The sequence below is a fragment of the Artemia sp. Qi Xiang Cuo genome, chromosome 2 (genome assembly GCF_049724085.1).
Source record: "Artemia sp. Qi Xiang Cuo chromosome 2, ASM4972408v1, whole genome shotgun sequence".
NCBI classification, from domain to species: Eukaryota; Metazoa; Arthropoda; class Branchiopoda; order Anostraca; family Artemiidae; genus Artemia; species Artemia sp. Qi Xiang Cuo.
In genome coordinates, this window is record NC_142795.1 from 51,463,196 (window position 1) to 51,486,585 (window position 23,390).

The 23,390-nt window shown below is 36.4% G+C and overlaps 1 protein-coding gene across 2 annotated transcripts in view; it reads left to right on the top strand.

Moving 5' to 3' along the window:
- kri (uracil phosphoribosyltransferase krishah) overlaps positions 1–23,100 on the top strand; it is a 32,764-nt gene extending 9,664 nt beyond the window's left edge. Inside the window, exons 3-5 of one of the 2 annotated variants that reach the window (XM_089108167.1) lie at positions 1,730–1,999; positions 16,623–16,778; positions 22,930–23,099. In XM_089108167.1, the coding sequence (XP_088964293.1) occupies positions 1,730–1,999; positions 16,623–16,778; positions 22,930–23,004 (501 nt within the window). In that variant the 3' untranslated portion in view covers positions 23,005–23,099. Of the gene's footprint in view, positions 1–1,729; positions 2,000–16,622; positions 16,779–22,929 lie in introns of both variants that reach the window. The other variant, XM_089108168.1, reaches the window with a different exon arrangement.
- The last annotated feature ends 290 nt before the right edge of the window (positions 23,101–23,390 follow it).

Below are 23,390 nucleotides of genomic sequence, written 5' to 3' on the forward strand. Positions count from 1 at the left end.
GAATAAGCTATCACTTGTACCATGGTGTGCACATCAGTCCAAGCCTAGTAAAAAGCAATGTGTGTTGCAATTCAACTCAGATTTCTTAATAAGATATTTAATGAAAATTTGGATAGATGGGAACGCGTTTTTTCAATTGTAAGGATTTGGAAACTTGCAGAATTTTTTTTCTGTGAGGCTGAAGTAATCCTAACCCCCCTTTCTGTGGTTACTGTTTAGTATCAACATATCATATGAAGTATAAGGAGCTGACGAGGAAATTTCTATACATATCTAACTAAATATTTCAACTAGGTCACTTCAGCAAATTATATTGCAAATACTAAAACAAAGAAATTCACAAGAATAGAACTCACTAAAAAACACGTCAATAAAATAATGATGAACTCAAAATCACAAAACAACATAAAAGTTTTTTACAAGACGTTAGCTTCATTACCTCACAGGTTAAGCCAAGACTGTAAAAAAAAAGGTTATTGGTCATGCCACACAATTTCATTAAAAGTTTGAAGGCAAGGGGCTTCATATTTTGTGTTTAGAGGGAGGAGATGTAGGTGCTAAAAAATTTGTATTTTGAATACTCCTAAATGTTTTGGCACTGTTAGCCCCAGAGGAACTCATAATTATTATAGAAATAGGTCAGTTAAAAACAAATAGAGATAAATTTAAAAAAAAATCAAATAAAAGTACAGAGCCATATTAAAACCTAAGACGAGCAGAAATAAAATCATATAATAGTCCAAACTTAAAGCAAGAAATGAAACTCAAAACACGACTAGAAATGAAAATGAATAGTCAAGTCAAACTTAAAACAAACAAAATTATCACAAGTAGTAGTAGCGCTATCGTCCCTTAAACCTTCTAAAGATTATTTTGTACAGTTTGTGGTTATGGCTCTTTCAATGCTGTTTTGTTTATAGCTCTTTAAATTTTATTTTTTATGTCACTTTTATGTTTATTTCTTTTTGGTAAAAAAGGCTGCTGTCTAAGCAACTGAGATAAGCACAAGATAGGGTGGTCCTCAATATCTTAAAAGATTATTCTTCTTTCTTTAAATTTCCGTTTCATCGTCTAGAATTTGGAAAGAAAGAATATGTGAGTGGTATTATGGGCCGGCTCACCAAAAGGAATCGAGGCTCATGCCACAAAATGGAAATATTAAATATTGATTCTTTAAGAACTTAGGTTTAATCATTAAATATAAATGCCAAATCTAAGCATGTCAGTTTATTACTCATGGGCGGGGGAGCTGACCATAATTTCATGAAATTACCATGGAATTAGCCAAATCTTTCAATCTCAGTGGCATGACTCAACAAAACCTGTTTTAATTGGAAAAAAGTTTTTTTTGTGCAAAAACTATTTTTGACAAATCTGATTTCTTACAGCCTAAAACCCTGTATCGCCTTTTAAATCTTAGATTTTATCTTTAGAAAAATGTTGAAATTAATCAGTTTTAAAGCGTTTTAAGGCTTTTTTGCCAGAACTACCTGTATTTTGTTAGTGACGCAGTACTTTTTTTCATTTATTTTTTATTTTCATTTTTGTTGTATAATATGGTTCATTTACTAATAGATTACAATCCTAGTGTTTTGCTTATATGCTGATAAAACTGCTGCTCCTATCTGTACATTTGAAGTACTTGTTGAGGATTTGCATTGATTTTATTGACTTAAGCTATGTCAGTATTGAAGGGTTAATAAACATAAAATGTTTGTTAATGTTTCAGATTCGTCTTGTGATTGAAGAGGGTTTAAACCAGCTTCCCTACACTCAGACAGTGGTCACCACTCCAACGAATTGTGAATACGCTGGTGTTGTCTTTGAAAAAGGGAATTGTGGTGTCAGTATTGTTAGAAGCGGTGAGGCCATGGAACAAGGCCTTAGAGACTGCTGCAGGTCCATAAGAATTGGGAAGATCCTTGTTGATTCAGATCATGATACTCATGATGCTAGAGTCGTGTATGCCAAGTTCCCTGAAGATATTTCAAAAAGAAAGGTCTGTTCTCATTTTCCTTTGATTTTTAATCAACAATTTGCTTGTCTTTATGTTGAAACATGTGCCCGTTTCCTTTATGGAAAATCAATGCTGTTTATGTTGATTTATGGATTCCAAGATTAATTGATTCTTATTTGTTAATTGAACACCATTTCTGTTAAAATAAAAATTTAATCATTTTGATAGATGATTTTGATACCCTTCTTAATTGTCATGTAGCAATTAAACTGACATGTTTTAAAATAGCATAACCAGTTAGGGTCATTTCCAAGCGTACTTTATTTTGCTAATCAGAGCGTCTCCCTTAGTCCTCCTTTTTGATGCATCAAGTGATTTCCTAACTTACAATATCAAAAAAAAAAAAAAATTATATTTCTCATCAGCCAACCATTTTGTTTATTCATGCTTGTACACAAGGGGTGCGGTTTCTCCCCCTAGAATGGTTGAAATCATTGCTCCATGGAAATTTGGGTCAATACGCACTTTTTGAGACATCAATCCCGAAAAGGTACTACCCTTTTTAATAGTCGAAAGTGATTGGAGGGCAACTAGCCCCCCCCCACACCCAACATTCCCCCAATCACCTCCAATAAAAATTTTGAGATATCCTTTTTGTTCAGGGTAGTTGATTTCCAGATAGAAAATAGGTTTTTGAGGAGGACACTTCCCCACAACCCTCAGGGCAAGGGTTTTAAGTTATGCCCTGGGGGCATATAAGGTTTTTATAGAAGGCAATGTCGTAGAAACTTCAAAACAGGCTCATTCAATTGTTAATTCAAAGGGCTAGTGCCATTTTTAATAGTCGAAAGTGATTGGAGAGCAACTAGCCCCCCCCCCCACGCCCATCCATCTCCCAAACACATCCAAAAATTTTTTGAGATAACCATTTTGTTCAACGTAGTTTTAAGTTCTGGAAATTAGGTCTTTGAGGATAACAACCCCCTCAAATCTCTCAGGCCAAAGGTTGTAAGGTATGCTCGGGGGGTATATTGAGTTTTTACTCAGCGTGTTGTAGTAAAAACCTTAAAAACCGCTCATTCGATTATACGCTGAAATTGCATGTGCTCTTATCAATAGTCAAAAGTAATTGGAAGGCAACTAACAACCCATCTATACCCATTATTTCCCCAAAAAAGTACGATAAAAAGTGTGAAAAAGTCATTTTGTTCCATGCTGATAAATTTCTGGAAATTATATCTTTTAGCTGGACACTCCGCCACAGTCTTCAGAGCTAGGGTTATAAGTTATGCCCTGGGGACATATAAGTTTTTATTGAAATCTTTGTCGTAGAAACTTGAAAAGGGGCTCATTCGATTGGAAATTCAAAGATCTAGCGCCCTTATTAATAGTCGAAAGTGATCTGAGGCCATTTAGCCCCCTCTCTCGCCCACCTTTTCCCCAAAAACATCCAATCAGAATTTTTAAATAGCCATTTTATTCAGCATTGTTGATTTCCAGGTAGAAATTATCTTTTTGAGGGAGGCACTCTCCCACAGCCCTCAGGGCAAGGGTTGTAAGTTATGGCCTGGGGCAATATAAGTCTATTACTGAACATGTCGTCTCAAAAACCTAAAAATTGACTCATTTGAGTTGAAACTGAAATTGCCATTTTCGATTGAAATAGTAGAAAGTGATCGCAAAGCAACAAACACCCTTCCACGCCCACCATTTCCCCAAACATATCCGATCAAAATTTCTTGATAGGCATTTTGTTCCACAAACTTTAAAGTTCAGGAAATTATAACTTTGAGCAGGACACTCTCCCCATAGTCTTCAGGGCAAGGGTTCTAAGTTATGCCCTGGGGGCATATAAGGTTTTTTTATAAATGGGAAATTAATCTCCCTCTCACGCCCACCATTTCCCGAAACACATCCAATCAAAAGTTTGAGATTTCCATTTTGTTCAACGTAGTCGAAAGTTCTGGAAATTAGGTCTTTTAGGATAAAAACCCCATCAGAGCTATCAGTACAAGGGTTGGCATTTGTGCCCTGGGGGCATATAAGGTTTTTAATGATAGAGTTGTCGTAAAAAATTTAAAAGGGGCTCATTCAATTGGAAATTGAGAGGGATAGTGCCCTTTTTGATAGTTGAAAGTGATTTGACGGTAACTAACCCCTATCTCACGCCTACCATTGCCGCAAACACATCCAATCAAAATTTTTAGATATCAATTTTGTTTAACGCAGTAGAAACTTTTAGAAACTGGGTCTGTGATGATGACAACCCCCCCCCCCACACCAGCCCTCAGGGCGAGGGTTGTAAGTTATCCCCTGGGGTATATAAGGTTTTTATTGAAAGTGTTGTTGTAGAAACTTCAAAAAGGCTCATTTGATTGGAAATTGAAAGGGCTAGTGCCTTTTTTAATAGTTGAAAGTGATTGGAGAAAGACTAACGCCCCTCTCACGCCCACCATTTTCCCAGACACATCCAATCAAAATTTTGAGATAGCCATTTTGTGTAACGTAGTTGAAAGTTCTGGAAATTAGGTCTTAGGGGATGACAACCACCCTCGCAGCCCTTAGGGTAAGAGTTGTAATTTATGCCCTGGGGCCATATAAGGTGTTTATAGGAAGTGTTGTCGTAGAAACTCGAAAAAAGCTCATTCGATTGGAATTCGAAAGGCCAAGTGCCCTTTTTAATAGTCGGAAGTAATTGGAAGGCTTGACATTTTATAGTAAAGATCGATGTGGATATAATGTATTATTTTTTTGTTGTTGTTGTTGTTTAGACCATGGCACTTTGTATCAAAGGAGTTTTCTTAGGAACTTCGAAAGGGCTCATTCGATTGAAAATAGAAAGGGTTGATGCCCTTTTTAATAGTCGAAAGTGATTGGAGGGAAACTAATCCCCCTCCCACGCCCACCGTCCCATTTGCCTTTATGTTTAATAACTTAATGTTGCCATAAGATTAAATCAAAATGCACTGCGTTAATGCTAATTCCCAATAAGGCATCTCAGCAGTTTCCCAGGAACGACGAAGGACATTATGTTCAAACTTGGGGCTACTTCTGCTCTTAAAATTTAACCAAATCAAAATAGCGTAAGTGTATACGAGCTATCAAAGAAAGTAAACAGATTTTTTTGCGAATGGTATCAAGTTTTCCATTTCAGGTCAACTAGAGGAGGTATGAAACTAAATTAAATACTACTATTTGTGTCCAGATTTTTAAGAGGGTGTATGTTGTTAAAAATTGCTGAAAATTTTTCTCCAGCATACAAATTGCAGGCCAACTATAAATTCTTAAAAAAACGAAAAGATTTAAAGTTTTATTTTCTTTTTCTCTGAAAAGACTATGTCAATATAAAGCGAACGGAAATTAATTAAAAAAAACTTTTTCCACAAAATAAGTTTCTCAAAGAAAAGTAAAGAACGCCATTAAACAAAAAATGAGCAAAAATAAAATCAAATAATCTACCAAGCGTGAAACTACCACAAATCAGCATCGATAAATAAATGAAACCCAAAACGAGCAGAAATTACAATAAATAACCGAGTCAAACTCAAAACGAGCAGAAATTAACATAAGTTGGGCTCAAACCGCCTATGCCATCCCAAGGCCAGAACATAATTTGCACTTTACTGAAAAAAATACTGAAATACTGAAAAACTTATTTTGTGGAAAAAGTTTTTTTTAATTAATATCGGGAAAGCAGGACATGTTTCTTGGTGTATAAAAAGGCCAAGTGCATTAAGGTAACACTTTCAGGGGAATATTGAGGGAAGTGTTGAATTAAATCAAAACACATTATGTGCATGCAGGCTGTCAAAGGGGCGTTTGTCAGGATTGTAATTCAACATGCTGGTTGCTTGTCACGTAGATTGTGCTAAGAAGGGTTTGAAATTAAAGAACTAATTTGCGCAAAAGTTGGCCTTGCCGATGTCCCTCTGGTCTTTAGAGAATCCCTGGGCTCTTGTCAAGCCTCTACGTGTTTTTAGGTTCCTCATCAATATCTGCTCAATTAATAGATCAGGAAACAATCCTGCCCAGCTACTATTGCTTCGCCGAATTACAAACAATGAATTCTCTAGTTCTGTATATCGCTGTGGGTCGACTAAAAGAATACAGTCCAATAGACATCATGCAAAGGTATGTCCACTTGCTGCAAAATACAAAAACACGTACTAGATCGTTTTCGATTACAGCTTGAAGTTGTCAGATCTTTCAGAATCTATCACCATTCTCAGAGGTGATAGTGTCTTCGTGTGTTGGACCCAAAGTTGTGCTTTTTTTTTCTTCTTTTTTTTTGTTAATGTAATAGTTTGTCATTCGTTTTCTTATACAGTGTTGTGGTCGCTTCTGGATCAGCCGGATATTCTTGGTTAAACCCTTGTGCCAGCAGTCTCTGATACAGCGCTTCTGCTTCAAACCGTAGCTCAGACTGTTCCAACTGCTCAGCCTGAGGGTTCTATTAAAATCCAAACTCAATCGGTGTAACATTTAGTGCCGCATCGACCAATCTGTGTCCTTAGCATGTTCGGCTAACAACTTTTCTGCTCGTTATATGTCTACAGTGTTTGGAGGATATTTTTGTTCCATTATATTGGGGAGTTTGGAGCCGCCCAGTATGTATCCAATGGATTCTAAATAGCTCATTCGAGTCTACAATTACCAAGTATCATTGTCATGTTCTTTATTGGGCTTATCAATGGCTCGCCTCTGCATTTTCAGTTTCAATTCGAATCAACAGGCAGCAAGTATTTAATTCAGAAAATATTTCAGCAATTAAAGTTCGAGCCTTTATTCTCCATAAAAAAAAGGTGCACTTCTGCACGGGCGATTTCGAGCCATTCGGGCTATAAGTAAATCTTTTTGAACGTTTTAGTGCCAAAAATGTATCTGTTGCTCAAATGCTGAAGATTTGTTTTTTTCGTATCTTTATTGTACTTGGTTATCGTACCTTCTTTAGGCATTTATAGTCTTTGGCATTATAAAAATTATAATTAAACCAAAACTAACATGAAAAAGACACTGTTTGCTTTTCATGACGTAAATGCTATAGGTTAAATTTTTAAGTGCATCCGACATACTTAGGAATCATTTTGTAGATAAGATGAAGAGTGAAACCATATTGACTATTAGTCACAATAATTTTATCTCTGGGAAGCCATATCAAAAGCAAATTTGTTTACAAGATTTTTGTTTTGCTAAAGCAAATATACGGAAAATGATTGGTTACTTCCTCAGCTTCGTTGCATCTAAAGCTTTTGTGTGATAAAGGCTATAAAAAGCTAAAAGATAATCTGAATTCAATTCCAATCATTATTAGTGCTATTTTTTGAAAGTTAATTTTTCCGTTATTGCTAAATAAATAATTTAAGCCAAAAGAAAATACTAGAAAACTATTCTGAGCAGTTCTTGCCTTTTATAGGACCACTAAGGGTGAAAGAGCTGAGTGTCAACCTATTAATGTTTGTTATCCCCGTGAATATTTGGTGTGTTGTTCGACTACGATTAGCTTTAAAAACAAAGTTTTTCTGATGGAAGTAAAGAGCGAAATTGAAACTTAAAAAGAACAAGAAATATTGCTTTGCAGTTTATGCAACATATATCCGCAAAAGTGGTTCAAATAAATTTGACTCTTGAAATTTCTAATATTTAGAGAATTCTAAAAAACTGGTGCTTTTCTGAAAACACAAACCCACTGAAGAAAATAAGATTATGAGTAAAAAAAAAAGTGCTTAAGCAGCTTGCAGAAAATAAAAGAGTAATTTATGACGCTTTCAATAGTCTTATCGCCGGTCATGAAATCAATGAATCTTGGTATGCAATTTTGACTCTCTAGAAAAATCATGTAATCTCTGTTTTCAGTAAAGCGCTGGTTTTCAGTATTCTACAAATATAAAGGGTGATATCCTAGTTCCTTGAACCTGTTTTTTCTCTCTTTACTAGGTTGCAGCTATCGCTGCTACAATGATTAACGGTCATGATGAACAGTTTCTTTATTGTTACCCCCTTTCTCATTCAAATCTCTCGAAATGTATATTCATATAAAATTTGAATATAATCGATGAAAATATTCTATGTCTCTTAAAAATTTTCATTAGGTGTCAGTTTGAGAAGTTTTTTACATATCCCTTTTTCTTTGTGAATTAATTAAAAACGCTTTTTCCGCAAAATAAGTTTTTCAAAAAAAAGTAAACTACTCCATTAAGCCAAAAATGAACGAAAAAAGAATAAAAATCTACCAAGCATACAACTACCCCAAATCAGTATCAATTAATAAATGAAACCCAAAAGAAACAGAAATTAAAATAAATAACATAGTCAAGCTCAAAACGAGCAGAAATTAATATGAGTAGGGTTTTAAACCCCATGCTTTCTAAAAGCCAGAATGTAATTTGTACTTTACTTAAAAAACTTCAAATGAATTTACTGAAAAAAATGTGCATTGTTAGTTTAATATACATATGCTGATATTTATTCCTTAAAATCTTAATTAATTTTTGATTTCTTAAAGTTATAAAAGTGAAAACATTTAAAAAAACTTTGTTCAGTAAAGTACAAATTATATTCTGGCTTTTAGAAAGCATAGGGGTTTAGAACCCTACTCATATTAATTTTTGCTCGTTTTTAATTTGACTATGTTTTTTATTTTAATTTCTCTTTGTTTTAGGTTTCATTTATTTATTGATTCTGATTTGGAGTAGTTGTATGCTTGGTAGATTATTTGATTCTTTGTTTGTTCATTTTTGGTCTAGTGGAGTTCTTTACTTTTTTTTGAAAACCTTATTTTGTAGAAAAAAAAATTTAAATTAATTTCTGTTCGTTTTATATTGACACAGTTTTTTTTCTGGGAGAAAGACTGAACATCTTCTAAAGTTAAACAACCATCCTTTCCATAAAAACCTTAAATACCCCCTGGGCATAACTTAAAATCTTTGCCCCCAGTCTCTGGGTTTTTGTTTCAACCCCAAAAACCTTGTTATGGTATTTAGACTATTTTGAATAGAATGGCTATCTCAAAATTTCTATTAGATGCATTGTAGGACAATACGACGTGTAAGGGGGGGGTAGCTGCCCTCTGATAACTTTGACTCATAAATAGAGCACTAGAGCGTTTGATTACCAATCCAATGAACCCCCTCCGAAGTTTGTATGACCACGCTGTCTATAAAAACCTTATATGTCCCCAGGGCATAACTTACATGCCTTGCCCCGAGGGCTTGGGGGATTTTTCACCCTCAAAGACATAATTTCTAGAAGTTTCTGATGCGCTGATAAAAATGACTATATCAAAATTCTGATTGGAAGTGTTTGGGGATACGATAGACGTTGGGGGGCATTTGCCATCTGATCACTTTTGACTAATAAAACAGGCACTAATCCTCTCAATTTCCAATCGAATGAGCCCTTTTTGAAACTTCATAGACAAAAATTTCTATAAAACCTTATATGCCCCAAGGGCATAACTTTTCACCATTATGTTGATCGGAAATGTTCGGGGAAATGATGGGCGTGGGGGGGGGGGGTTGATTATCCCTCTGATTACTTTCGGCTTATAAAAAGGCAATATCTCTCTCAATTTTCAATTGAATGAGCCCTTTTTGAAGTTTTTACGACAACGCTTTCTATAAACACATTACCCAGGGCATAACTTACAACCTTAGCCCTGTGGGCTTTGGGGGTGTTGTCATACTCAAAAACATGATTTCCGGACCCTTCAACTACGTTGAAAAAAATGGCTATCTAACAATTTTGATTGAATGTGCTCGGGGAAATGGTGGGGGGGGGGGGGCTAGTTGCCCTGCAATCACTTTCGGCTATTAAAAGGGGCACTAGCCCTTTCAATTTCCAATCGAATGAACCCTTTTTGAAGTTTCTATAACGACGCTTTCTGTAAAAATATTATGTACCCTCTGGGTATTATTTACAAACCTTACCCTTAGGGCTGTGAGGGGTTGTCATTCTCAAAGACCTAATTTCTAGAACTCTCAACTACGTTGAAAAAAATGGCTATCTCAAAATTTTGATTGGACGTATTTGGAGGAATGGTTGGCGTGAGAGGGTGGTTAGTTGCCCTCCAATCACTTTCTACTATTAAAAGGGCACTAGCCCTTTCAATTTCCAATCGAATGAGCCCTTTTTGACCTTCCAATAAAAACCTTATATGCCCCCATGACATAACTTACAACCCTTACCGTGAGTGCTGTGAAGGAGGGTTGTCATTCTCTAAGACATAATATCCAGAACTTTCAACTACGTTGAACAAAATGGCTATCTCAAAATTTTGATTGGATGTGTTTGGGGAAATGGTGGGCATGAGAGGGGGTTGGTTGCCCCCCCCCAAATCACTTTTGACAATTAAAAAGGGCACTAGCCCGTTCAATTTACAATCGGATGAGCCCTTTTTGAAGTTTCTACGACAACGTTTTCTATAAAAACCTTATATGCCCCCAGGGCATAACTTACAACCCTTGCCCTGAGGGGTGTGGGGGTTTTTCATCCTCAGAGACATAATGTCCAGAATTTTCAACTGCGTTGAACAAAATGGTTATTTCAAAATTTTGATTGGATGTGTTTGGGGAAATGGTGGGCATGAGATGGGGGTTAATTGGCCTCCAATCATTTTCGACTATTAAAAAGGGCACTAGTCTTTTCAATTTCCAATCAAAAGAGCCCTTTTTGAAATTTCTTCACAACGCTTTCTATAAAAAACCTTATATGCCCCCAGGGCATAAATTACAACCCTAGCCTAGAGGGCTCTGAGGCGGTTATCATCCTCAAAGACCTATTTTCCAGAACTTTCAACTATGTTGAACCAAATGGCTGTCTCAAAATTTGATTGGATGTGTTTGGGGAAATAGTGGTCGTGAAAGGGGGGGGGGGTTTAGTTGACCTCCAATAACTTTCAGCTATTAAATAGGGCACTAGCCCTTTTAATTTCCAATCGAATGAGCCCTTTTTGAAGTTTCAATGACGACGTTTTATGCCCCCAGAGCATAACTCACAACACTTGTCCTGAGGGCTGTGGGGGAGGGGTTGTCATCCTCAAAGACCTATTTTCCAGAACTTTCAACTACGTTGAACAAAATGGCTATCTAAAAATATTGATTGAATGTGTTTGAGGAAAGGGTGGGCGTGAGAGGGGTTTATTTGCCCTCCAATCACTTTCGACTATTAAAAAGGGCACTAGCCCTTTTAATTTGCAATCGAATGAGCCCTTTTCGAAGTTTCTACGACAACGCTTTCTATAAAAACCTTATATGCCCCCAGGGCGTAACTTACAACCCTTACCCTGATGGCTTTGGGGGGAGTGTCCTCTTCAAAGACATAATTTTCGGATCTTTCAACTACGTTGAACAAAGTGGCGATCTCAAAATTTTGATTGGATATGTTTGGGGAAATTCTGGGCGTGGAAGGGTGTTAGTTGCCTTCCAATCACTTTCGACTATTAAAAAGGGCACAAGCTCTTTCAATTTTCATTCAAGTGAGCCTGTTGAAACCCTTGGTCCCAGTTTGTTCAGATAAATGTCCCTCCCAGATTCATCTCTTTTGGCCCCTTAATTATTTTCCTTCCCCGAGTAATAAATATTAATTTTCCTTTTATTTTATGACGCCATTTTGGGTCCTCTTAATTGCGTACGTGCTTAATAGACCACGAGGTAAGAAATTGTGCAGTTAAGGAGGTTGACCAGTAAATTAGTAAGTCCTGGGATTGGCTGGAAAGATTCATTTACCACCCTCGTAACCCCTGTCGCAGCACGTGGCTAGCGGAGTGGGCTGGGAGAAAGAGTCCTTTTGAAATCAGTTCTTTTATACAACGTGTAGTGATTACAGTAAGCTTTTTTTTACTATGTACTCTTTTAACTTTTCAGCTTAGGTCGAGTCTAAAGAGGTAGTTAGAAATCTTATCGGTAAACTTTGGCTTTAAATGTGGCCATAGACCATCCGATCACGTTGGTATATACGGAACCATTGGAGTAACCGCGGAAATCCCACTAATTTGGGGCCGACGAGGGATCTCCCCTCCAGTAAGTGGCATAGCAACTCTTTGCGCCATTTTGTCTTTAAAAGTGGTGACCCCCGCACATTAAACATCCAATATGTGGTGGCAGTCATTTAGGGTCCTATCAGTAAATCTGATAATAAAAGAATTCCGCGTTTTCGAAGAGACGGGTTAATTTGGCCTAGAAAGTAGCCTATTGTGGGAACATATATAAAAAATCGCAAAGAGAAATTTTTTATCTGAGCTGTGCCTAGTCGGATAATAATAGGTAATAAAATTTAAGAATCAGTAAATCACGCGAATAATTATCTTGTGAGACAAGGGAGGCTGCGCCACCCACGTATAATCGGCAAATTAAAAGGAATTAAGTTTTCACGAAAGGATAAAAAGAGACATTGATAAAAGGATATTCATTTGAACGAAAGACGTTAAATAAAGCTTGAAATAATGGCGGACAAACGAAGAATTCAGACAAGATCTACCGCGGTAAAGCAAAAATCAGATTCAGACACACAATTTTATGCGACTCCCGCTGGAAATACCCTAAGAAAAACACCATCAGATAGAATCATATATCACTCAACAGATGAAATAGACATTTCTGAGACATGTGAAAAGGATATCTTCAAACCAAAATCAGTAATAGAGCGATCCCCGGTACGAACCAGAGAAGAAGAGAAAAGTCTAAAACAAAGGCAGAAAGAATTACTCGCAGATAGAGAAACCCGAACAAAAGAAACAGTGGCGATAATACATGAGGAAAAATCAATACATGAAAGAACGAGAATAACAAAACAAACTCACCCTTCAGAGAAGGTACAAAAAGTAGGGGAGTTGCGGGGAGAAGAAAATATTATACAACGAGCAGACTCAGAAAATGAATTAAGAGAATATAAAGACAGGGAGATTCAGAGTAGGCGAAGTAGCAGGAGTAGTAGAAGTTCAATTTCCAGCAGGAGCTCACGAAAAAGCACTCAAATAGATATGACACAACAACTTTTAAATTTCATAGAGAATGAAAGATTAGACAGAGTACGAAAAGAGAAGGAAGATAGAGAACAAAGAGAAAGAGATAGAGAAGCCAAAGAAAAAAAGGAGGAGGCAGACAGAGAGGAAAGAAAATACATAATGGAAATGATTGCAGGGAAAAATTACCAAGAGCCTCAGAAATCGTCTACAATAGAGAGAATGCAGGCAATAAACCTTCAACCAATGAAAGAAAATGAAGATGTACATTTATACTTATACAATTTTGAAAAAACGGCGGAATTAAGCGGATTACCGAGAGAAAATTGGGTGACAAGAATACAACCACTCCTTAACTACATTTGCAGAGTCGCATAAGATATACGGAAAATTGAACGGGGAATTAGTTGAAATGGCAATTGATTCTTGCAGTGATCAAACTTATGTGCGAACTGACCTAATTAATAGAACAGAGATTACCTGACATTAAACACTTTTACGGGAAAATATGCTACTTCGTTGACAAGGCAGGGAGGTGGACCGGCCCATAAAACAAATTGGGAGGCTGTGCCACCCTGTCGGAAAAACGAAATACTTGATACGCGAGTTCAAAATGTTGATAATCCACAAAAATGGGATGCGGAAGTAAATAGACAAGATAATATTGAAAATAAGACGCGCGAAAATGATTTTTCGGGAAAATTTCCAGAAAATGGGAAACTTGAAAACACTTTTAATGAATATAGGGTGCTAACAAGTACAGGCCAGCCTAAAATACAGATTGTACCAAAGAAAAATGAGACAAAATTTATTGTGCGTGCTTTTCCTCGGAAAGTTCGAAAAGTTCTAGTAGAATTTGAAAAACCAAATGTCGGAGTTCAATTCCCATTTGATGACGAAATGTTTGTTGCTGCGGTAAGAATAAAAAAGACTAAAAGAGAGAAGAAAGATATTAAGCGGAACTACAATAAAGAAAGACAGTCGTAGATGGACACTAGAGTCCAATTCAGATTTCATGACGATTTATTTAATGCTACTACAAAAGAAAAGAAAACTAAGAAAGAGAAAAGAGATATTAAACGGAGCTACAATGAAATTATTTAGTCAAAGATAGTGGACACTGGAGTCCAAATTAGATATAACGGTGATATATTATTTTGCGCGAATAACAGAATTAAAAAAAGTAGAGACGAAAAGAGGCATGCAAAGAAGAGACACAATTTGGTGATTTAGTCTGTAGTGGCAAAAAACAAAAAAATGTTGGATGGGCTGTGCCTTGAAAACATAGATAATACGGGGGAAAAAGAGGTCAAAGACCCATGGGGAATAAAAGAAGATGGTTACAAAAGAGAGATGAATGACCGACACCGGGGTGGGGGAAAGTTGGGAAATATTGAATGTCGATTCGGATTGAAAAAACTTGAAAAGGAATCTAATATTTATCTGATCAACTCAAAAGAGGGTTTTTTCCTTTATGATGGGGGGGAATCCCGTAGGAAAGATCCCCTGAGGGAAGATGTGAAAGATGGCCCCTTTCCTCGATGCACAACTGACGGACGAGTTGTGATCCCTTTACTGAAGCCTTGTCTTTCCAGTCTTCAATATTATCTTCATCTCTCATTGCCGAGTATTATTCATTCGATTATTTTAGGGGGTGGGAACCAAAAAAAGCGAGTCATGGTTCGCTCAGATTTTTACTTCATTTTCCTGAACCTTTATCGTTTTCACAGGCCTTTGCATTTCCGGCCCTAGGTTATTTAAAATTATGCCAAGGGACAATTCGCTTTTTTATTGATATGCGAGGCTGTTTTTTTAGGTGGAAATTAAGAATCAAGTCTAGCCAATTTTTATGAAGACTGACAACATCGAAAGTGCCAGAAACCGATTCTCAGTTCCTCTCAAATGTAAATTCGTGAGAACAAGAAAATTTTTGTTTTTGATTGTGCTGTGCACTGTGAATTTCTACGAATCTTGGGGACTTCAACTTTGAAAACCAAATGCGGAACCCTTGGTCCCGGTTTGTTCAGATAAATGTCCCTCCCAGATTCATTTCTTTTGGCCCCTTAATTATTTTCCTTCCCCGAGTAATAAATAGTAATTTTCCTTTTATTTTGTGACACCATTTTAGGCCCTTTTAATTGCGTACGTATTTAATAGACCACGAGGTAAGATATTACGCAGTTAAAGGGGTTGACCAGTAGAATAGTAAGTCCTGGGATTGGCTGGAAAGATTCACTTACCACCCTCGTAACTCCTGTCACAGCACGCGACTAGTGGAGTGGGCTGGGAGAAAGAGTCCTTTTGAAATCAGTTCTGTTATACAACGTGTAGTGATTACAGTAAGCTTTATTTTACTATGTACTCTTAACTTTTCAGCTTAGGTCGAGTCTAAAGAGATAGTTAGAAATCTTATCGGTAAACTTTGGCTTTAAATGTGGCCCTAGACTATCCGGTCACGCTAGTATATACGGAATCGTTGGAGTAACCGCGGAAATTCCACTATTTTGGGGCCGAAGAGGGATCTCTCCCTCCAGTAAGTGGTATAGCAACTCTTTGCGCTATTTTTGCCTTTAAAAGTGGTGAACCCCGCACGTTCAACATTCCAATAGAGCCCTTTTCGAAGTTTCTACGACAACTCCTTCAATACCAAGTGCCCTGGTCTAAAAGAAAAAAAAAACAAAGAAATAAATAAATAATACACTGTGACAACATCGTTCTTTACTTAGGCAGCGCTATTGCGCTGCATATGAAGGGTCCTACCTTTGGTATATAATTGATGTAAGAAAATTTTCCCATTGAATATGCTTTTTTATTCAATTTAAAATGGGCTACGCCTCTCTCCTCTCCTATCTCCCTTTCTTTCCCTTTTTCTTTTCGTTCAGTAATTTAAGGCTTTGATCTTTTGTTTTTTCTCCTTTTTTTGTCTGTGTGTTAGTGATTTTTTTTACACTAATTTTAAAATTTATAATGTATAAAAGAATTATCGTTAGATAAAGAATTATATGCTTTACATCTAAAATATATTGTACTTTCACATATGTGTTTTTGTTTTCAGGTTTTATTATTAATTCAATATCTTACAGGGGATTATTCGCGACAAGCCGATGTTGCCGAAGTCTAAGCAGCAAAAAGTGCCAGTCGCAAAAAAATCAATGGAAAGCGAAGCTGTCGTATAAGACAAGCTAGTGAAAATATGTATCGGCTAGTTGTGATTAGTGAGTGAAAAAGTAAACTATTTAAAAACTGACCACGCTTCCATTGTCATAATCAATTTTTATCGATAAACCAGCATTGATAATGGGTCTCAGTTGTGATTTTGCAAGGTTTTGAAATTTTCTGTTCATTTCTTGAAGTAAATGACAAAATAAAGAAAATATTCAAAATCGGGAGTTCTATTAAAGTCATGAGCGCAATAATTTGAATTTCGCGCTAGAAACACAAGCCAAAAACACTTTCTACTAGTGAGCTGGATTTCCTTTCCAAGTCTAGCTAACTCTTGTGTTCTCTTCAATAGCCATCTGGTAGCTTTCCGCTATTTGCGAATAATGAAATAGAAAATGGAATGGTAAGCCGGCTTCGCTTTCCACCTCGCGAATAATCTTTTATGCTTTTTACAAAAATTTTTGTTATCTTTAAGAGCCATTTATGTACTTACGTATGCATGGTGTTTTACACATGCATTGTTTATTGGTTTTTATTTATTTTTAGATCTTATTGATGTATCCCATCATGAGTACAGGCAATACCGTTATTAGGTCTGTAAAAGTGTTGAAGGACCATCAGGTGCCTGAAGAAAATATAATTTTAGTCAATTTATTCTGCACTCCTCAAGCTGCCCATTCCGTTGTTGAACACTTTCCTGCGGTTAGTCTTTTTCATTACTTTTTCGAAATCAAGTCCTATTGAAGTACTCCTACTAAAGTAAAGACAAATATCCGGATATGTTACAACTTCAAGGGAGAGCCAAGGCGTATAACCAAGGCTATGACTCTTCTGCTTAAAAAGTACTTCTTAGACTAGTCCTAGTGATTGTTGTTTAATTGTCATACCTGCTGCTATAATTTGCCTTTTTGCTGTTATGACGAGCATACTACATCCTCCCTTTTCACGTTTTCCTCTACGAGAAGTTACGCGTATCTACCGGAGTGTAGGCATGTTTAAGAATAGCTGTGATAAGAACCTGTTATTTGGTTTAATTGTAGGCATTTTCTGTGTTTATAATTTGTCTAGCAAGGTTTGTTCCGACTTCAGGTTTAACGACTTTTTAAATGTTTTAGTAGTTAAAGGGTTGTGAACGTGTTGAAAACTTAAACTGGATTTTCACAATACGTAAACACGGAGAGAAATTTCTTCGCTTCCCCAGTTGAAATCTCTTCTGCAAAAATATATATTTTTTTTTGATTGTATGGAGCTTTATTAAGACAAGCAACATTAAAGGGGTTATTAATGACAGTACTTTTTCTTTGTAGTAACTGAATACGAAAACAAAGATTTAATATAAATTGAAACTATGAACTACATTGTAGCATTGTTGGACAAAGCCAGGTTTTGAATCGTCAGATTTAAATCCTGTTGGTTTTTACTTCAGCCAACAGAATCATTTTTTTTTCTCATTTCTGATACGCGGAACAAAAATACAAAACGGGAATTTTAGATATTGCTTCAGATTCCAAGAGGCATCATCTACGGTACAAGTTACTAACACGCCAATTACGTCAACAACTTTTGTCGATGTTAATGACTCCTAAACAATATTTTAAAGGAATTTGAGAGTTTCCTAGAGTTTTTGAATCTTGTCATCCAAGTCCACCAAGAAATTTCTTCATTGTCTTTTTTTCTTTTCAAGTTTTGCAAACAATGCTGGCTTGCAAAAGCGCGTTCATTTTTCGGGATTTTCGCTTTAAAAGAATGTTGTAGGATGATGGAAATCCGCTATAGTTTGCAATATTTGAAAAAGAGTAACATCTACTAGTTTCACCTATGATTGCTTAAATTGAAGAGTTTGTTTAGTCATTGACTTTTGTGTAAATTTGAAAGGAATGGATTTTAAGTAAAAAAGATAATATCGACGAAAATTAGAGTCTTTTTCAAGTGGCAATTTTCATTTAGTTGTCAATATTTTATGTTGAGAAATTTTTTCTGCTAATATATAGAATTTGGCTGTCCTTCAAACCTTTCGATATGCTAGATTGTCTTTTTCACTTTGTTGAAAACTAAATAAATAGCTTAAATTGACAGTTCTATTTGGCCAATTGATTTTCTATATGTTTGAAAAGAAAGAATGTAATAAAAAGAACTCGATGACTATTTATTCCATGTTAAATATACTTTTATAATATTCATATACTAAATATACATAGTAACATACTTTTGCAAAAAAAATCTCTAAAGTTTAAGCAGTATTTGATTTTCTGAATGATTTGAAAAAGAAACTGTACTTCATTTTCAGTAAAGCTTGATTGACACGTTAGGCTTTGGGGGAGTCGGAAAAACCACGCATATTTGTGTGACTTTCTGTTTACTTTAGTTTTGCTTCATTATGTATTGATTAATCGCTACACATAAACTAAATTCTGCTCCTTATAGATTTCATATTTAATATTATTCGAGTCCCGCTTGTTTTAATTGAAAAATTTGTTTTGTTATTGAATAACGGTTTGTTTTTAGTTGACAGATTTTTTGTAGATATTAAGTAGTAGTAATGCATATTACCAGTAGTAGGGCAGGGTATTATGTTTACGATTATTTGCATTTTATTAAGTAAGGGTAGAAACATGGCATTAGTGCTCGTCATGGGAGTAGTGCCTCTGGGAGACCTCGTGATAAGAGTAGCCACCTTAGGGATACTCCTGGTGGGAAATTTCTATATGTGCTTGTATGAAAACACCACATATTATCAAAAGATGGCTTTAATTTCATGAAAGCACTTCAATAATGAAAACGGTCATCTATATATTTGCTTTAATATGGAGGGTTTTTTAGAATTGCAAACGACAAATATTTTTAAATCGAATTTTAGTAGCATAAAAGGAAAATAAAAGACCTTCAGGTACCAAGCGGCTATATACTTTACATTCTTATAAGCTTTCAGTAAAGATTCATATCACCATTCATAATTTTCAAGACAGCAGGAGCTCTTTTGAAAAATCAACATCATTGGGGCAATTAGGGGATACCTTCCCTCCTCCTTGCAGAAAAATATATGAATGTAATCTTGCATTTTGCACTAAAAGTTTTACCGCTACGAGAGTGGGTCTGACACCGTATCAGGATCTGTTCTTAACGCGTAATCGGAATTTATTCATTCATCTGAAGAAGAACAAAAAGAAATAAATGTGCATCCATGACTATCCATCCGTGAAGTTTTTTGGACAGTTCTTTTAGACAGAAACCATTTAGTGTTCGCAGACATTGAACTTCATGGTATTGTTTTCATCAGAATCTTTTTTTTGTTTAGGGGGGGGGGCTGTCCTCCCCCTTTTTTCCTAAAATCATGTTAATTTTTTATAGTTGACTTTAAATTTGATAAACGTTACATAAAAGAAGGCTGGAATTTCCGTTTTAGGTTCCTCAGATATGACAGGTAACTAAAAGGAAGCGTTAGGCAACTTTCAGTACTGGATATTTAAGGAACAGATAGCTTCCCTAGCATTTATTTATTTGTTCATTTCTTCAACAACAAAAAACTGCTAAAAGCCCTAAACTAGTTTTACTGTTTTGTTATTGCCTTCTTTTTTTTAGTTTTTAAATGAAGTTCTTTGGAAAGACAGATGGTTTTTTTTTCAGATATTAAATACAAAAAATTCAGCTGAAAGTAAGGAGCAACATTAAAACATGAAACGGACAGAAATTATTTAGTATATGAGGTGGCTACATCTTCGTCAATACCTCGCTCTTCACGTGAAAGTTTTTAGTACTTTAAAAAAATTTCCATATTCTAATTATATCGCCCTTGTGTTTTATGAGGCGCTCTTAAAGAATTGGGACAAAAAGTCGAAATTTGGCGTAAAGAGCGAGGTATTGACGAGGAGTCAGCTCCCCTCACATACGGATAATTTCTGTTTGTTTTAAGTTTCAATGTTGCTCCTTACTTTTAGTTGAAAAAATCCATTTTTTTTTTATTTAATTTCTGAATTTTTTTTTCAAATAATGCTGGTAAATCTAGATCACCCTCCATGGAAAATTCCCCCCACGTAAAATTCCTCCATCGACGAGTTCCTCCCCCGTAGAATATTCTCCACCTGGAAAATTCCCCCCTGACAATTCCATCCTCATGGAAAATTTCTTGCAGGCGATTCCACCTGAAAAATTCTCGTTAGCATATTTTCATTTGAAAAAGACTTTATTTTATGATCTTTATGAAAATCACGCCAGAAATTACCTCCTCCGTGCAGAATTTTTTAGGGACCCCTCCCCCATCGGAAAGTTTTTCTTGCGTAAAATTCCATTATGGAGAATTCTCCTGCGAAAAATCCCTCTCCACACGGAAAAATCCACCTGGCAATTCCAACCCCGCTGAAAATTTCCCCTGGACAATTCATAGGGAACAACTCCACATGTAAAATTAAGTCGTCAAAGAGGAAACAAGACAAATAAAAAGAATTTCGTATAGGAATTCTGTCAACTTCCCCAGTGTAAAATTTCCCCTGGAAAGTTCATCCCCGGAAACTTCCCTCCCCACGGAAAATTATCTCCTTGGAAAATCCCCCCAACTAAAATCCCCCGCCGTGAAAAATATCTGTATACTTCCCGATAACAAACACTATACGTAGTCTAAACAATGGGCAAATTTCAGAACTTACAGCCCTTTCCCCAAGGGGGGGGTATTTATCCCCAAAGGAATTGTTATTGAACCTTTATACTATGTTGAACAATTTCAAACTAGTATATGTTGACTATTTCAAAATTTTGGTCGGATGACTTTGGGGAAAAAAGGGGCATGGGAGGTGGGGGGCTAGTTGCACTCGAATCTTTTCGATTACTTAAAAATAGTACTAGAAATTACAGTTTTTGTTTGAATGGCCCCTCTCTTGGTATTCTAGGACCATTGGTTCGATACGATCGCCCCTGAAAAAAAATGCGCATCTGTGATCTGTGATTTTGTATATTTTTTTTTGCCAGAAGAGAATCCTGGCAAAAAAATACAAAATTCCACATTTTCGCAGATGGGAGCTTGAAACCTCTACAGTATTCTTTTTGGATATGCTGAATCTGACGATGCGATTTTCTTTAAGATTTCTTGACTCTTCGGGGGTTTCCCTCCCCCTCACTTTTTCGAAAATGAGGCAAATTTTATCAGGCTGATAAATTTTGACGGGTAAGACTAAACTTATTGAATCTTATATATTTGGAATAAGCATAAATGTCGAATCTTTTGATGTATTTTTTTATATCAAAATTCTGATTTTTAGAGTCCGATTACAATTGAGCTGACTCGGTCCTTACTTACATATTATCACGAACTTTTGAATTTTTACTCTGAATTCTATAAAATTATAAGCAGAGATTATTTAAGTGTGTAAATTAAGTCATGATCATTTTAGTGCGAAAAATGAGCTTGATAACGCTAGAGCGTTATGTCCTAGGACGTGTCTAAATCTGGAGCTTATTAGAAATTCGACTAAAATTTTGGAACGCTGGAATGTAACTCCTTTAATTCAAGGGATATTCTGGCGACTCTGTATTTCCTATCTGATTATTCTCATTTTTAAAGCTGAGTGGATCAACTCTTAAAAGGTTTTTTTTTTTTTTTTTTTTTGCAGCAGTGTCATCTTTTATAGCAGTTCAGAAAGTTTGCAAGCAATCCAAAGTTTGAAAGAAATCTTCGAACTAATATTTGAATATTGGGAGTCACGGTAATGAGAGTGGTCAAGTATGGCTTTAAAAGGCCGAGGAAGTCTTGTACATTCTTTCCAGAGAAATTGCCTAAGGATAGTTTTAAGTATTCGTTTGACCAACCGAATATAAAACAAAAAACAATATGCGATTTGATTTGGTTTTCTAGAGCTGTAATGGAAGAATGGTTAAGATGGCTAGGTCATGTTTTACAAACGAAGGACGATAGATTGGCAGAGACTGTGCTGTTTGGCCATCCATCTGGAGCCAAACGAAAGGCAGACTGTTTCCCAATGGGATGAGAATGGACCATACGAAAAAATTTAAAGGGGATCGGAACTTTATGGGAGGGGTGACTATTGAAGCCTTGAATAGATAGGGACGAAGAAGGAGCATATGCAGCTGTATTGGCTTCAGGTGGCCCCTGAATAGATAGGGACGAAGGAGGAGCATATGCAGCTGTATTGGCTTCAAGTGGCCCCTGAATAGATAGTGACGAAAGGGGAGCATATGCAGCTGTATTGGCTTCAGGTGGCCCCTGAATGGACAGGGACGAAGGAGGGGCATATGCAGCTGTATTGGCTTCAGGTGGCCCCTGAATAGATAGGGTAGAAGGAGGGACATATGCAGCTGTATTGGCTTCAGGTGGCCCCTGAATAGATAGGGACGAAGGAGGAGCATATACAGCTGTATTGGCTTTAGGTGGCCCCTGAAAAGATAAGGACGAAGGAGGGGCAATTGCAGCTGCATTGGCTTCAGGTGGCCCCTGAATAGATAGGGACGAAGGAGGAGCATATGCAGCTGTATTGGCTTCAGGTGGCCCCTGAATAGATAGGGACGAAGGAGGGGCAAATGCAGCTGTATTGGCTTCAGGTGGCCCCTGAATAGATAGGGACGAATGAGTAGCATATGCAGCTGTATTGGCTTCAGGTGGCCCTTGAATAGATATGGACGAAGGAGGAGCATATGCAGCTGTATTGGCTTCAGGTGGCCCCTGAATAGATAGGGACGAAGGAGGGGCATATGCAGCTGTATTGGCTTCAGGTGGCCCCTGAATAGATAGGGACGAAGGAGGAGCATATACAGCTGTGTTGGCTTCAGGTTGCTATGTTCTGCAATGAGTTTGTGGTAGTGTTATTTTATCGTATGTATATTATGGGCTTACTTCTTTTTCTTTTAGATGAAAATATTAACGTCTGAACTACATGCTGTGGCTCCGAATCACTTTGGGCAGAAGTACTTTGGGACTGAATAAGTTAAACGTCTTTGATTTGTTGCAGTATTATGTGATTTACCATGTTTATTCTTTTACTATTAAACGATATAAATATCGAGGCAAATCTGTCTCAAGCTTGTGTTTTAACACAGATTAAAGACTAAATTGTTTTTGTGACATAAATTCATTCCTTAAATTTAGGTGAAGTTATGACTGCCTCTTTTGAGCAAAATTATAAAATTTAGAAAATGATATTGATATTTTTAGTAGAAATACTCAACTTTATCATTAATTTTTGTTTTTACTTTCTTTTTTAAAAACCAGTACAGCTTGGATTAACATTTTGGTACTCTTCACTTTCATCTTCGTAACTATTTAGCTAATGTCATTGACTATAATGTGGTTGTTACCATCATGCTCAAATC